We start from the raw sequence: 16,031 nt of genomic DNA, 5'->3' as shown, positions 1-16,031 counted from the left end.
GGGGCAGGGTGGGCGGGGAGGGGCAGGGTGGGCGGGGAGGGGCAGGGTGGGCGGGGAGGGGCAGGGTGGGCGGGGAGGGGCAGGGTGGGCGGGGAGGGGCAGGGTGGGCGGGGAGGGGCAGGGTGGGCGGGGAGGGGCAGGGTGGGCGGGGAGGGGCAGGGTGGGCGGGGAGGGGCAGGGTGGGCGCGGAGGGGCAGGGTGGGCGCGGAGGGGCAGGGTGGGCGCGGAGGGGCAGGGTGGGCGCGGAGGGGCAGGGTGGGCGCGGAGGGGCAGGGTGGGCGCGGAGGGGCAGGGTGGGCGCGGAGGGGCAGGGTGGGCGCGGAGGGGCAGGGTGGGCGCGGAGGGGCAGGGTGGGCGCGGAGGGTCAGGGTGGGCGCGGAGGGTCAGGGTGGGCGCGGAGGGTCAGGGTGGGCGCGGAGGGTCAGGGTGGGCGCGGAGGGTCAGGGTGGGCGCGGAGGGTCAGGGTGGGCGCGGAGGGTCAGGGTGGGCGCGGAGGGTCAGGGTGGGCGCGGAGGGTCAGGGTGGGCGCGGAGGGGCAGGGTGGGCGCGGAGGGGCAGGGTGGGCGCGGAGGGGCAGGGTGGGCGCGGAGGGGCAGGGTGGGCGCGGAGGGGCAGGGTGGGCGCGGAGGGGCAGGGTGGGCGGGGAGGGGCAGGGTGGGCGGGGAGGGGCAGGGTGGGCGGGGAGGGGCAGGGTGGGCGCGGAGGGGCAGGGTGGGCGCGGAGGGGCAGGGTGGGCGCGGAGGGGCAGGGTGGGCGCGGAGGGGCAGGGTGGGCGCGGAGGGGCAGGGTGAGAACAATGTGGGGTAAGCACAGAGAGGGAGGACCACAGATGTTTAAAGAAATTCACTATCCTTTCCTGCCATTGGATGAAGCGATCTTCTCTGCCTTTATTGAGGATCTGCATTTACCCTAAACTCAGTTTTCATCACTTCACTGCCTAGTCACTAAACTCTGGAATACAAGCAGCATTTTACACATTAACGTTTCTCAGCTCATCCTCTATTTCAACCTGGTGTGGATCATTGGATACATCAAATCCCATCCCAAATTTATGTTTTTATAGAATATTTTACAAGTGATGGTTTCTGGTTGACTCTTCTCTGTCGGCACATATGTTTTGGAAGGTGTTGAATCGGTCCCAGTGTTTTCCTCCAGGCACAGGCAGTATATGTTTCATAATGACATCACCCCATCTCTACCCCAACACCCACAATTGCACAGCACCCCATAGCCACTCCATATGGACACTCAGGTGATGTGGACACTCACCGCAGTTTATTTCATCACTGTTGTCTCCACAGTCATTCCAACCATCACACACCAGGTCCTTCCCAATACAATGGCCAATGATGCAGGCAAACTCATCGGGACAAGCTGGTGAAACAGAGACAAGATCCCATCAGCTCTCACATTTCAATAACAGCCTGCATTTATCCTGTTTTTTTAAAATATAGTGAAATGTCCTAAACACTTCACAAGAGTACCATCCGACAAAATATTATTAAATAGCCACAAGCCAAGTTTTAAGGAATGTCTTGAAGGGGACAGTGCGGTTGAGAGGTTGGGAGGTATAAAGCGGGAATTCCAGAGCTTAGGACCCCAACCATCCTGAAGACACGGTCACCACTTGGGGGAGTGATAGATATCCGTAAAACAAGAGGGGGGAAATGTTTGGGTTGAATACATCATCAAGATCGAAGAGGGTGGCACGGTGGCACAGTGGTTAGCAATACTGCCTCACGGCGCTGAGGACCTGGGTTTGATCCTGGCCCCGGGTCACTGTCCCATGTGGATTGGATTTGTTTATTGTCACGTGTACCGAGGTACAGTGAAAAGTATTTTTCTGCAAGCAGCTCAACAGATCATTAAGTACATGAGAAGAAAAGGGAATAAAAGAAAATACATAATAGAGCAACACAACATATACAACGTAACTACATTCTCCCAGTGTCTGCATGGGTTTTGCCCCCACAACCCAAAGATGTGCAGGGTCGGTGGATTGGCCACGCTAAATTGCCCCCTTAATTGGAAAAAAAATTATTTGGTACTCTAAATTTATTTTTTGTAAAATCAAGATCGAAGATGCCAATCCTCAAAGATAAAAATAATCGTGTTGTAACTTATTAGAGTCAAAGAAAGGAGAGGCGAGGGAGACAGAGGGGCTTCTTGTGCACATACAAGAGAGACAGGTGAGGGAGAGATGCACAAGTCGGGGATCCACAGATAAAAGGGAGAAATGCAGATGGCCATGCACAAGAGAGATGTGCAAGATGCCCCTTGTGCGCTAAACGGACAAATGTGGGGGGCCAGCACAAAGGGGCTGGTTTAGCACACTGGGTTAAATAGCTGGCTTTGCAGGCCAGCAGCACGGTTCAATTCCCATACCAGCCTCCCCGAACAGGCGCCGGAATGTGGCGACTCGGGGCTTTTCACAGTAACTTCATTGAAGCCTACTTGTGACAATAAGCGATTTTCATTTTCATTTCATTTCAAGGGGGTCATCTGGCATGTGAGTGAGAATGTGAGACAGGTAGAATGCAGGGGAGGAACAGACACACAGGGGAATCATGGCACCCGCAAGACACTTGTGTCACCCTGCACGTAAGCACAGGAAACACACATGTAGGGGAGAGGGGGATTTTGTATGCGCAAAAGAGAGACTGAGATGTATGCAAGGTGCAGCACACAACAGACACGCATACATACAGACACACACAGACATACAGACAGACACGGACACACACAAACGCGAGTACAGGCTGCTATACCAATATCAATTCCATATCGCCCCCTAGTTCTCTCTATTTCCCTTCCCTAGTCGCCCCTCTGCAACTTACGTTTACTTGCATCATAAGCTTCAAAAGTAGCAAAAAATCCCCGATCGGATTCTGCTGTGTCAGAATGGAACGTGATCATCATCTCATTTCCACTACTAAGCTGAACCAGCATTGGCCTGTTCCCACAGATCCTGAAACACACAGGTAGGTTAGTGTGGAATCGAACAACAATTTGTATTTGCATAGCACCTTGATGATAGGAAAAGAACCCAATGTGCTTCTAAGGGAACTATTTTTAAACAAAATTTGACATCCGGTCAGGATGGCAGGTGACCAAATGAGAGGTCTTGTGATTCAGTGGGTAGCATTCCTGCCTCTGACATTAAACAATCGTCGTCCTACCAACACGAAGGATCAGAGATACAGTAATATAGAAAAACATACAAGAGGGTACAGTCAAACCCACCCCACATATCCCCCACTTAGCCCACAAATAAACCCGGATTTGGCCAAGAGGTGAGCTGGGTTCAATCGGGCAAAAACGACCCGCTTTAAGAAGGGGGTGAAGTTCGGGATGCTGGACCCAGCCCGTCTGTGGGTCACACATGAGGAGTGGGACTTCTACTTTGAAACGCCAGACGAAGTATGGATCTTTATTAAAGAAAGGAAGCTGGAGGCGAATTAAAAGACACTGAAGTCTTGGAGAAGTACTGTGGCGGCGATTTGTTGCGCTGGATTGTATAAATTTAAGTAGTGCTATGTAAAATAATGGGCTGTGTGGATGGTTAAAGGTTGCTTTGTCTTGCAGGGAGCTGGTTAGGGGCGGGGGGGGGGGGCTTTGAATTTGGTTCTGCTTTTTGGGTGACAATTTTTCTAAAGTGACTGTTTCTTCACTGTTTTTTCTGATGTTTGTTTACTGGGGAATGTGATGCTTTTAAAATGTTTATTCATGTGGGGGGGAAGAGGGGAGAGAACAATACGGAGGCAGACTGCTTGGTGCCAGGGGTGGGAGCTACCAAGTCAGCGTGGGTCAGCTGACTCTCGGAAGCGCAGTGGGGGGTGAGCAGGTGTTAAGCTGCAGCTTGACTTGGGGGATTGGGTTGAGTGTTCTTGCTAGGGGGAGAGGGAGTGGGGGGGGGGGGAGCTGTTTTGCTGACAGGGGAGGAACTGTTACTAAGGGACAAATGGGAGGTCGGGAACGGCTGAGTGGGGACTCGAGGAAGCGGATGGCGCAAGCTCAAGGGTGACCTAAAAAGGGTGATGGCTAGTCAGGGGGAGGGGGGGGGGGTTGGAAACCCCCCGTCCAGGCTGATCACATGGAATGTGACAGGACTGAATGGGCCGGTCAAGAGGGCCCGCGTGTTCACGCATTTGAGGGGGCTGAAGGCGGACGTGGCAATGCTACAAGAGACACACCTAAAGGTCACAGACCAGACGCGATTGAGGAAGGGGTGGGTTAGCCAAGTGTTCCACTCAGGACTGGACTCAAAGACCAGGGGGGTAGCGATCTTGATCAGCAAACGAGTGGCATTCAAGCCAGGGAGAATCGTGTCAGACAAGAGGGGTCGGTACATAATGGTGAGTGGGAAGCTGGAGGGGGTGCGAGTGGGAAGCTGGAGGGGGTGCGAGTGGTACTTGTATGCTCCAAATTGGGACGACGTGGAATTTATGAGGCGGGTGTTAGGTTAGATCCCAGAGTCACATAACCTGATCATGGGAGGGGACTTCAACACAGTCATTGATCCGGAATTGGACCGGTCAAAATCCAGGACAGGGAGGAGACCGGCTGCGGCAAAGGAATTGAAGGGTTTTATGGAACAGATGGGGGGAGTAGACCCATGGAGGTTTGCATGGCCGAGGACAAAGGAGTTTTCCTTTTTTTCACATGTCCACAAGATATACTCCCGCATCGACTTTTCTGTTCTGAGCAGGGCGCTAATACCGAAGGTGGTGGATACTGAGTCCTCGGCAATCGCAGTGTCGAATCATGACCCGCACTGGGCGGATATAGGGGTTAGTGTGGAGAGAGGGCAATCCCCGCAGTGGAAACGGGATGTGGGGTTGCTAGCGGACGAAGCGATCTGTGGGCGGGTTAACAAGTCCACCCAGAACTACCTGGAAACAAATGATACTGGGGAGGTCTCTGCAGCGACGGTCTGGGAAGCTTTGAAGGCAGTAGTCAGAGGGGAATTAATCTCGATACGGGCCCATAGAGAAAAGGTGGAACGGGCTGAGAGGGACAGGTTAGTTGAGGAGATACTCCAGGTGGACAGGAGATACTCAGTAGCCCCGCGTCCGGAGCCTCCGAGGGAGCGGCAGAAGTTACAGGCTGAGTTTGGACTATTGACCACAGGGAAAGCAGTGGAACAGTTGAGGAAGGCAAGGGGGGTGATCCAGGAGCACGGGGAAAAGGCAAGCAGAATGTTGGCGCACCAGCTCAGGAAAAGAGAGGCGGCCAGGGAGATAGGTAAACTAAAGAACAGAGACAGTAACACTGTCTTGGACCCAGTGGGGGTAAACGAGGTGTTTAAGGGCTTCAATAGTAAATTATAAGAGTCGGCACACCCGGCTGGGGTGGAGGGGATGCAGTTTTTGGATCAGTTGAGGTTCCCGAGGGTGGAGGAGGACCTGGTGGAAGGACTGGGAACCCCAAGTGAGATTGAGGAAATAATCAAGAGACTGGAGGGCATGCCGTCGGGCAAGGCCCCGGGGCCTGAAAGCTACCTGGCGGAATGCTATCAGACATTTTCAGAGATATTGAGCCCACTGCTGGTGAGGACATTTAACGAAGCAAGAGTGAAGGGAGCCCTACCCCCAACAATGTCGCAGGCCTCGATTTCATTGATCCTGAAACGGGAGAAGGATCCGGCGCAATGCGGGTCATACAGGCCGATTTCTCTACTGAATGTGGGCGCCAAACTGCTGGCTAAGATACTGGCCACAAGGATAGAGGACTATGTCCCGGGGGTGATAGGGGAAGACCAGACGGGATTTGTAAAGGGCAGGCAACTCGAGGCCAATGTTCGAAGGCTTCTCAATGTTATTATGATGCCCTCAGAAGGAGAGGAGGTGGAGGTGGTGGTAGCGATGGATGCAGAGAAGGCTTTTGATCGGGTGGAGTGGCATTACCTGTGGGAGGCACTGGGAAGGTTTGGGTTTGGTGAGGGCTTTACTGACTGGGTGCGGTTGCTCTATCAGGCACCAGTAACGAGTGCGCGTACGAACCGCCTGAGGTCGGGGTATTTTAAACTACACCGAGGGACGAGGCAAGGGTGCCCCCTCTCCCCGCGACTGTTTGCTCTGGCCATAGTGCCATTGGCCATGGCGTTAAGAGCCTCTAGGAACTGGAAAGGGCTGGTTCGGGGTGGGCTGCTCTTGTACATTTCGGACCCGCTGGAGGGGATGGGGGAAGTAATGCGAATCTTGGGGGAATTTGACAATTTTTCGGGGTATAAATTGAACATGGGGAAAAGCAAGATGTTTGCGATTCACGCAAGAGGATAGGAGAAGAGACTGGGAGAGTTGCCGCTTAGAATGGTAGGGAAGAGCTTTCGATATCTGGTAATCCAGGTGGCCTGAGAATGGGAGGTACTGCATAAGTTAAACCTATCCCAGTTGGTAGAACAAATGGAAGGATACTTTAAGAGATGGGACATGTTCCCGCTATCACTGGCTGGGGAGGGTACAGACCGTGAAAATGATGGTCCTCCCCAGATTTCTGTTTGTCTTTCAGTGCCTCCCGATCTTCATCCCGATGGCCTTTTTCAAGCGGGTGAATAAGATTATTTTGGGCTTTGTGTGGAAGGGTAAAACCCCGAGAGTGAAGAAAGTGTTGCTGGAGCGCAATCGAGGGGAGGGTGGGTTGGCGCTGCCGAACTTCTGCAATTACTACTGTGTGGCTAATACAGTTATGATTAGGAAGTGGGTAGTGAGGGAGGGGTTGGCATGGGAGCAGATGGATCGGCGTCATGTAAAGACACCAGTTTGGGAGCACTGAACGGCACCGTTCTCGCCGGCCCGATACTCCACAAGTCCCCTGGTGGTGCCGGCTCTGAGAATCTGGGGGCAATGGAGGAGACATAAGAGAGTGGAGGGAGCATCGATTTGGACCCCGATTTATAATAATCATAGGTGTGTACCGGGTAGGCTCGATGGTGGGTTCCGGAGATGGCAAAGGGCAGGAATTAGGAGGATGGGGATCTATTTATAGACGGCAGCTTTCCCAGCTTGAAAGCCTTGAAGGATAAATGTAAATTGCCAGCAGGGAACGGGTTTAGGAATTTGCAGGTGTGAGATTTCCTGAGAAAACAGGTGCCGGCCTTTCCGCCGATGCCGCCACGGGGGATACAGGATAGAGTAGTCTCCAGTACCTGGGTGGGAGAGGGGAAAGTATCGGATATTTACCAGGAGCTTTCGGAGGCGGAGGAAACTCCGGTGGAGGAGCTTGAGGGCAAGTGGGAGGGCGAGCTAGGAGGAGAGATAGAGGGATTTATGGGCGGATGCCCCAAGTAGGGTTAATACCTCCTCATCATGTGCCAGGCTTAGCCTGATACAATTTAAGGTAGTCCACTGGGCACACATGACAGTGGCTAGGATGAGTAAGTTCTTCGGAGTAGAGGATAGGTATGCGAGGTGCGCGGGAAGCCCAGCAAATCATGTCCACATGTTTTGGGCATGCCCGAAGCTTAGAACATAGAAAATACAGCACAGAACAGGCCCTTCGGCCCACGATGTTGTGCCGAACTTTTGTCCCAGATTAAGAACAAATCAATCTACACCCCAGCATTCTACCATAATCCATGTACCTATCCAATAGCCACTTGAAGGTCCCTAATGTTTCCGACTCAACTACTTCCACAGGCAGTGCATTCCATGCCCCCACTACTCTCTGGGTAAAGAACCGACCTCTGACATACCCCCTATATCTTCCACCATTCACCTTAAATTTATGTCCCCTTTTAATGGTTTGTTCCACCCGAGGAAAAAGTCTCTGACTGTCTACTCTATCTATTCCCCTGATCATCTTATAATCCTCTATCAAGTCGCCCCTCATCCTTCTCCGTTCTAATGAGAAAAGGCCTAGTACCCTCAACCTTTCCTCGTAAGATCTATTCTCTATTCCAGGCAACATCCTGGTAAATCTCCTTTGCACCTTTTCCAAAGCTTCCACATCCTTCCTAAAATGAGGTGACCAGAACTGCACACAGTACTCCAAATGTGGCCTTACCAAGGTTTTGTACAGCTGCATCATCACCTCACGGCTCTTAAATTCAATCCCTCTGCTAATGAACGCTAGCACACCATAGGCCTTCTGCACAACTCTATCCACTTGGAAAAGGGCTAATGCAGGTAGGGAATATACAGTGAATGGTAGAACCCTCAAGAGTATTGAAAGTCAAAGAGATCTAGGAGTACAGGTCCACAGGTCATTGGAAGGGGCAACGCAGGTGGAGAAGGTAGTCAAGAAGGCATACGGCATGCTTGCCTTCATTGGCCGGGGCATTGAGTATAAGAATTGGCAAGTCATGTTGCAGCTGTATAGAACCTTAGTTAGGCCACACTTGGAGTATAGTGTTCAATTCTGGTCGCCACACTACCAGAAGGATGTGGAGGCTTTAGAGAGGGTGCAGAAGAGATTTACCAGAATGTTGCCTGGTATGGAGGGCATAAGCTATGAGGAGCGATTGAATAAACTCGGTTTGTTCTCTCTGGAACGAAGGAGGTTGAAGGGCGACCTGATAGAGGTATACAAAATTATGAGGGGCATAGACAGAGTGGATAGTCAGAGGCTTATCCCCAGGGTAGAGGGGTCAATTACTAGGGGGCATAGGTTTAAGGTGAGAGGGGCAAGGTTTAGAGTAGATGTACGAGGCAAGTTTTTTACGCAGAGGGTAGTGGGTGCCTGGAACTCGCTACCGGAGGAGGTAGTGGAAGCAGGGACGATAGGGACATTTAAGGGGCATCTTGACAAATATATGAATAGGATGGGAATAGAAGGATACGGACCCAGGAAGTGTAGAAGATTGTAGTTTAGTCGGGCAGTATGGTCGGCGCGGGCTTGGAGGGCCGAAGGGCCTGTTCCTGTGCTGTACATTTCTTTGTTCTTTGTTGTTCTTGAGTGGCAACTTTCAAAGATCTATGAACATAGACTCCAAGATCTCTCTGCTCCTCCACATTGCCAAGAACCCTACTGTTAACCCTGTATTCCCCATTCATATTTGTCCTTCCAAAATGGATAACCTCACACTTTTCAGGGTTAAACTCCATCTGCCACTTCTCAGCCCAGCTCCCTATCTATGTCTCTTTGCAGCCGACAACAGCCCTCCTCACTATCCACAATTCCACCAATCTTCGTATCGTCTGAAAATTTACTGACCCACCCTTCAACTCCCTCATCCAAGTCATTAATGAAAATCACAAACAGCAGAGGACCCAGAACTGATCCCTGCAGTACGCCACTGGTAACTGGGCTCCAGGCTGAATATTTGCCATCCACCACCACTCTCTGACTTCTATCGGTTAGCCAGTTCGTTATCCAACTGGCCAAATTTCCCACTATCCCATGCCTCCTTACTTTCTGCATAAGCCTACCATGGGGAACCTTATCAAATGCCTTACTAAAATCCATGTAACTACATTCACTGCTTTACCTTCATCCACGTGCTTGGTCACCTCCTCAAAGAATTTAATAAGACTTGTGAGGCAAGACCTACCCCTCACAAATTCGTGCTGACTATCTCTAATCAAGCAGTGTCTTTCCAGATGCTCAGAAATCCTGTCCCTCAGTACCCTTTCCATTACTTTGCCAACCACCGAAATAAGACTAACTGGCCTGTAATTCCCAGGGTTATCCCTCTTCCCTTTTTTGAACAAGGGCACGACATTCGCCACTCTCCAATCCCCTGGTACCACCCCTGTTGACAGCGAGGACAAAAAGATCATTGCCAACGGCTCTGCAATTTCTTCTCTTGCTTCCCATAGAAACCTTGGATATATCCCGTCAGGCCCGGGGGACTTGTCTATCCTCAAGTTTTTCAAAATGCCCAACACATCTTCCTTCCTACCAAACATCTCCTTGAGCTTACCAGTATGTTTCACACTGTCCTCTCCAACAATATGGCCCCTCTCATTCGTAAATACTGAAGAAAAGTACTCGTTCAAGACCTCTCCTATCTCTTCAGACTCAATACACAATCTCCCGCTACTGTGCTTGACCGGACCTACCCTCGCTCTAGTCATTCTCATATTTCTCACATATGTGTAAAAGGCCTTGGGGTTTTCCTTGGTCCTACCCGCCAAAGATTTTTCATGCCCTCTCTTAGCTCTCCTAATTCCTTTCTTCAGTTCCCTCCTGGCTATCTTGTATCCCTCCAATGCCCTGTCAGAATCTGGTTTCCTCAGCCTTACATAAGTATCCTTCTTCCTCTTAACAAGACATTCAACCTCTCTTGTCAACCATGGCTCCCTCACTCGACCATCTCTTCCCTGCCTGGCAGGGACATACATATCAAGTTCCACATTTCAATTGTGTCCTTCCCTGACAGCCTATGTTCCCAAGTTATGCACTTCAGTTCTTGTCTGACAGCATCATATTTACCCTTCCCCCAATTGTAAACATTGCCCTGTTGCACGCACCTATCCCTCTCCATTACTAAAGTGGGTTTTGGCAGCGTTTCGCTAAGGCAATGTCCACGGCTCTAAAAACACGGGTGGTGCCGAGTCCAGAGGTAGCGATCTTTGGAGTGTCGGAAGTTCCGGGAGTTCAGGGGGTGAAAGAGGCTGATGACTTGGCCTTTGCCTCCCTGGTAGCCGGGAGACGGATCTTGTTAATGTGGAGGGACTCGAAGCCCCCTGAGTGTAGAGACCTGGGTCAGTGACATGCTGGGTTTCTTAGTCTCGAGAAAATAAAGTTCGCCTTACGAGGGTCAATGTTAGGGTTCACCCTGAGGTGGCAGCCGTTCGTCGACTTTCTCGGGGAAAATTAAAATGTCAGCAGATGCAGTATTCCAAAGGGGGGGGGGGCAGATTGTTGTTGTATGGTTGAGGTGCGTGAAGATTGGGTTGGGAGGGGAAATGTTTATTTGACCATGTTGATATTATTGTTTATGTTACTGGTATAAACATTTCTTCAAATACCTCAATAAAATATTATTTTAAAAAAACATTGGTAGCTGGTGTGGTGGGTGCCAACTCTCTGCAGTACCTCAGAGGAAGCTGGACCAGTTCCTGACCAAGGAACAAATCACATCCTATCAATGACATGTGTCTTTATAAATAACACTTGGTCCATGTATTTCCTGACTTGTTCCAATACCTGAAGACTCAGGAGAAGGGTCCCGGGATTTACCTGGTTGTGGCTGGGTGTAAGATGGGAATATCAGGAAGCTGTGTTTCACCAAAGTGACCCAACCATCTTGATATATGATAAGGTCATTCTTTCCTGACTGTCAAATTCAAATAACTTGCTTGTACTTTGTTGGTATTTAATAAAGTATATTAATCTCTGGCATCTGATCCCATATAATTTGGATGGCAGCAGTGAACTGATCTACCAACGACCATCTATGCTACTGTGGACATTATCCCCTACCATCCCCACCTCCAATCTCTTTACCTTGGATACTACTAACACACACCTTCCTGATCCCATCATCTACCTTCAATTGTTACTTGCAACTGAAAGCTGAGGCAGTTAGCTCTGAACGTATGTGTTTTCCGCTGAATTGCAGACAGAAGTAGCTGCATATACACAAAGGTTTCAGTCCTTTGGCATCAGAGAGAGATATTATGGGAAACAGCCTGAGTCATGGTGCATCTGTTAGAGCCATTGATAGAAGAAACTACCAAGACCCCCAAACATGGTTAGCTCAGCCTCACTCATAGCATCCTCTACATGCCGCCCCCTCCCGTACAACGCCACACTTCCCCAACCCCTCGCTTAGCAACTAACTGTTAATTATATTTTAATTACTGGGTGTTGAATTTTATTCCAGTGGTGGCGATTAAGTGAGCAGTCACCTGTGCCGTCTGGAAGACCGTGGATATGGTCAGACGTGGAGATGCATATGTCCGTCTCTAAGTAACAAGCTTGCAAGTGTAAAAAGACAATGCTTTTCTCCCCATCAAGCAATTGAAGGTGCAGGAACAGCAACCAGTTCTCCTGCTGGGCAGCACGGTAGCATTGTGGATAGCACAATTGCTTCACAGCTCCAGGGTCCCAGGTTCGATTCCGGCTTGGGTCACTGTCTGTGCCGAGTCTGCACATCCTCCTCGTGTGTGCGTGGGTTTCCTCCGGGTGCTCCGGTTTCCTCCCACAGTCCAAAGATGTGCAGGTTAGGTGGATTGGCCATGATAAATTGCCCTTAGTGTCCAAAATTGCCCTTAGTGTTGGATGGGGTACTGGGTTATGGGGATAGGGTGGAGATGTTGGGTAGGGTGCTCTTTCCAAGAGCCGGTACAGACTCGATGGGCCGAATGGCCTCCTTCTGCACTGTAAATTCTATGAATTCACCTTAACAGCAACCCGTCTTTCCTCATGCCCAGTGTTGTATTCCCCACACCCCTACCCTCATTTCCTCAGTACCAAGTCGAAACAGTGCTCAGTTTGAACAACTCACATCTTATTATTTACTTCCACATAGTCCTTGCAGACTCCGTTTTGCGGGTCTTGAAGAAGGAAGACTCTGAACACCACTTTTACTTGGAAAGGGGCAGGCACCTGAGGAGAAAAAGATCCACACTTAACATGTTTTCCCAAAGGAGAGTGTACAGATAACTCCAGAATTAGGCAACATCATCTCACACAACCCTAGAGAAGATGCAAATCTAACCATCTCTCCAAGACATTAAATGGAATTACCACTGCCTCGTCCGCAACTATCAACATCCCGGGGGTTCCACTGACCAGAAATTGAACTGGACCAACCAGATAAATACTGTGACTACAAGAGCAAGTCAGAGGCTGGGCGGCACAGTGGTTAGCACTGTTGCTTCAATTCGATTCCCGGCTTGGGTCACTGTCTGTGCGGAGTCTGCACGTTCTTCCAGTGTCTGCGTGGGTTTCCCCAGGGCGCTCCAGTTTCCTCCCACAAGTCCCGAAAGACGTGCTTGTTAGGTGAATTGGACATTCTGAATTCTCCCTCTGTGTACCCGAACAGGCGCCGGAATGTGGCGACTAGGGAATTTTCACAGCAAACTCATTGTAGCATTAATGTAAGCCTACTTGTGACACCAATAAAGATTATTATTCTGCCGTGAGTAACTCTCCTCCTGACTCCTGTTTTGCTTCTACAAGGCACAAGTCAGGGTTGTAATGCAACATTCTCCAATTGCCTGGATGAGTGCAGCACCAACAATATTCATGAACCTCAACACCATCCAAGGAGAAAGAAACATGTTTGATTGGCACCCCATCCACTGCCTTAACTCACACACTCTACCACTGACGCACAGTGGTAGCAGTGTGTACCATCTATAAGATGCATTGCAGCAACTCAGCAAGACTCCTCAGTCAGCACCTTTCAAACACCCAACCTCTACCACTGAGAAGGTGAAGGACCGCAGATGCATGGGAACACCACCACCTGCAAGTTCCCTTCCGAGCCACTCACAATCCTGACCTAGAACGGCTCCTGCTTGAAGGAGTAGAAAAGAGCTCTTTTTAACCAAAATCGGATGTAACTTCGACATAAAAGTGCAGTTGAAGGTCGGAGAAGTTCCCTCCGGGAGTGGCATGTCTGCTGGTTGCCAGACCCAGCAGAAGGTGAAAGTCCTGGCCAAGGAGTTGGAAGAGACCTGAGACACTGGAAAGATGGCAGAGGGGGAAGGGTCAGTGCAAGCTAGAAAGTCCCAGATGGAATAGTTGATGGCCTTCACCTGGAAAGAGTCCACCAGCAGAGGAAAGAGATGCAGGAGGTTAGATCAAAGGGGCTGTGGCACCCCTGAAGGGCTCAATGGAGAGGGTGTAAACAACATCTGGAGACACAGGGGTCGCAGATCAGAGAGATGGAGAGGATGATGTTGAAACACAGCGATAAGAGTGGTGGCACTGGAGGTGGAGGTGAGGCTCTTAAGAGACTTTTGCAAGACGTTGCGAGCAAAGGTGGAGGAGCAGGGAAACAGATCGAGAAGGCAGAACCTGCGCATCATCGGCCTGACTGAAGGAGTGCCACGAGGTAAGATTTGAGGATGCTGGCGGGGCTGGTGGAGGAGGGGGTGCTGGACAAGGCCCCAGAGGCGGACAGAGTGCACAGGTCTCTGAGGCAGAAGTCAAGAGCTGGGGAGCCACCCCGAGCGGTGATTATAAGATTCCACAAGTTCATGGAGAAAGATTCTGCCGAGGTCAGGGAACTGCAAATGATGGGAGAACAAGGTCTGAAAATATCAGGAAATTGGAGCTGAACTGGCAAATTGGCACCCGAGGTTCAACAGAGTCAAGGCATATCAACGGCAGATCAGGTTTGGGGTGCTCTGCCCAGCGAAACTATGGGTTAATTACTATTTTGAGACCCCGGAAGTGGTCAAAGAATTTATCAAAGAACATAAACTGGGGGGGAACAAGACATTTTTGTGAGATGGAGGTGCTTCCACTCTGGAGTAATGAAGCATACGGGTTAGGACCGGGGGTGGGGGGGGACATTTCTTTTCCTCCAATGTGGAGGTTTTTTTAATGTTGTTGGGTCGACATTGGGTAACAGGTGAAAGGTTTGTAACGGGATGGCTATTCGCTTGCCCGCCCCCGCTGCCTGTGGCTGTGTTTTTCTTTTTGTTTGTCTTTAGGGGGGGGTGACCTGTGGTTTGAGATGTGTCTTTGTTTGGGTGGGGGAGGGGGAGGTCTGCAGGGAGCCTTTTTCATAGAACAAAGAGGTAAGGGTGGGAAAGGGGTTGGGAGGGGGGGCGGGGGTGTTAGTAGGAGGAATCTTTAGGCAGGAGTTGCCACGCTGGCAGGTAATGGTGATTAACAGAAATGAGGTGGGGAAGAAGGCCAAGAGAGGTGGCCCTGGGGGAGGGGGGTGGGGAGCGAAAGAGTGGGATGCGATGTGGCAGGGTTGGAGAAGAAGCATGGTCAGAGGTGGAAAAAGGGGCCATCTTGGAAGGGCCAGGTACAGGGGGTAGAGCCAAAAGGGGAAGATGGCGGATGGTAGAGGGGAATAGAGGCGCAAGCCCCCCCCCAGTAAGACTGATAAAGTGGAACATGCGAGGGCTCAATGGGCCGGTCAAAAGATCTTGGGTTTTTGTGCACCTCAGGAATTTAAAGGCGGAGATGGTCTTTCTGCAGAAGACGCACCTTCGTGTGAAAGGACCAGGTTAGGGTGAGAAAGGGAGGAGTGGGTCAGGTATTTCACTCGGGGTTTGATTCAAAGTCGCAGGGGGTGGGCATTAGGGTCAGCAATGTTTGTGAGCATGAAGGAAGTGAGGGATCCGGGTGGAAGATATGCGGTGGTGAGCGGGATATTGGAAGGGACGTCGGTGGTACTGGTGAATGTGTATGTACCGAACGGGGATGATGTAGGTTTTATGAGGGGGCTGCTGCCAGCAATCCTGGACTTGGCCACGCACCAGTTAATCGTGGGAGGAGAATTCAATTGTGTTCTAGAGCCGAGAGCAAATAGATCAAGCCCCAGGTCAATTGAGCTCCAGGTCAATGGGTAGGATACAAATGGCAAATAAGCTGGGAGGGTTTATGCGAAAAAATGGTATGGTGGACCCGTGGCACTTTCAGAACCCAGGGGGAAGGGAGTACTCCTTTTCTCACATGTTTCTAGGGTGTATTCAAGAATCAACATTTTCATGGTTAACCGGGAGGTTTTGGTTGGGGTGGAGGGGGCAGGGTACGTGGGGATAGTTATCTTGGACCATGTGCACCACTGGCTGGAGATTCGGCTTCGATTGGGATGGCAGCAGAGGCTGGGTGGAGGCTCGATTCAGGGTTGACAGATAGAGAGTTTTGTGATAAAGTGCGGGCGGTGATTAAGGATTATGTAGAACTGAACCAAAACGTGGGGTGTTGCCAGCCACATTTTGGGGAGCACTAAAAGCTGTGGTCCGAGTGGAGATTATCTCATTCAAGGCACATGCAAATAGCAAAAAGAGGGAGTACAACAAGCGGTTAATGAACGAGACAGTGGAGGTAGATAGGGAATACTTGAGGGCGCCTATCACGGAGGGATTGGCGAGGAGGAAAATGTTGCAGGGGCAATTTGATAGGTTGACGCGGGGGAGGGTAGTAGGACAGCTGCGCAGGGCAAGGGGTGG

At 50.8% G+C, this 16,031-nt stretch overlaps 1 protein-coding gene across 1 annotated transcript in view; it reads right to left on the bottom strand.

Moving 5' to 3' along the window:
- Positions 1-16,031, bottom strand: part of LOC140398312 (suppressor of tumorigenicity 14 protein homolog) — a 141,272-nt gene that overhangs the window by 33,005 nt on the left and 92,236 nt on the right. Inside the window, exons 10-12 of the mRNA XM_072486861.1 lie at positions 12,395-12,495; positions 2,838-2,968; positions 1,270-1,374 (exon numbers count right to left, since the gene is read on the bottom strand). Of these exons, the coding sequence (XP_072342962.1) occupies positions 1,270-1,374; positions 2,838-2,968; positions 12,395-12,495 (337 nt within the window). The remainder of the gene's footprint in view (positions 1-1,269; positions 1,375-2,837; positions 2,969-12,394; positions 12,496-16,031) is intronic.

The sequence above is a fragment of the Scyliorhinus torazame genome, chromosome 21 (assembly GCF_047496885.1).
Source record: "Scyliorhinus torazame isolate Kashiwa2021f chromosome 21, sScyTor2.1, whole genome shotgun sequence".
Taxonomy (NCBI): Eukaryota; Metazoa; Chordata; class Chondrichthyes; order Carcharhiniformes; family Scyliorhinidae; genus Scyliorhinus; species Scyliorhinus torazame.
This window is presented reverse-complemented; position numbering and strand designations above follow the sequence as displayed.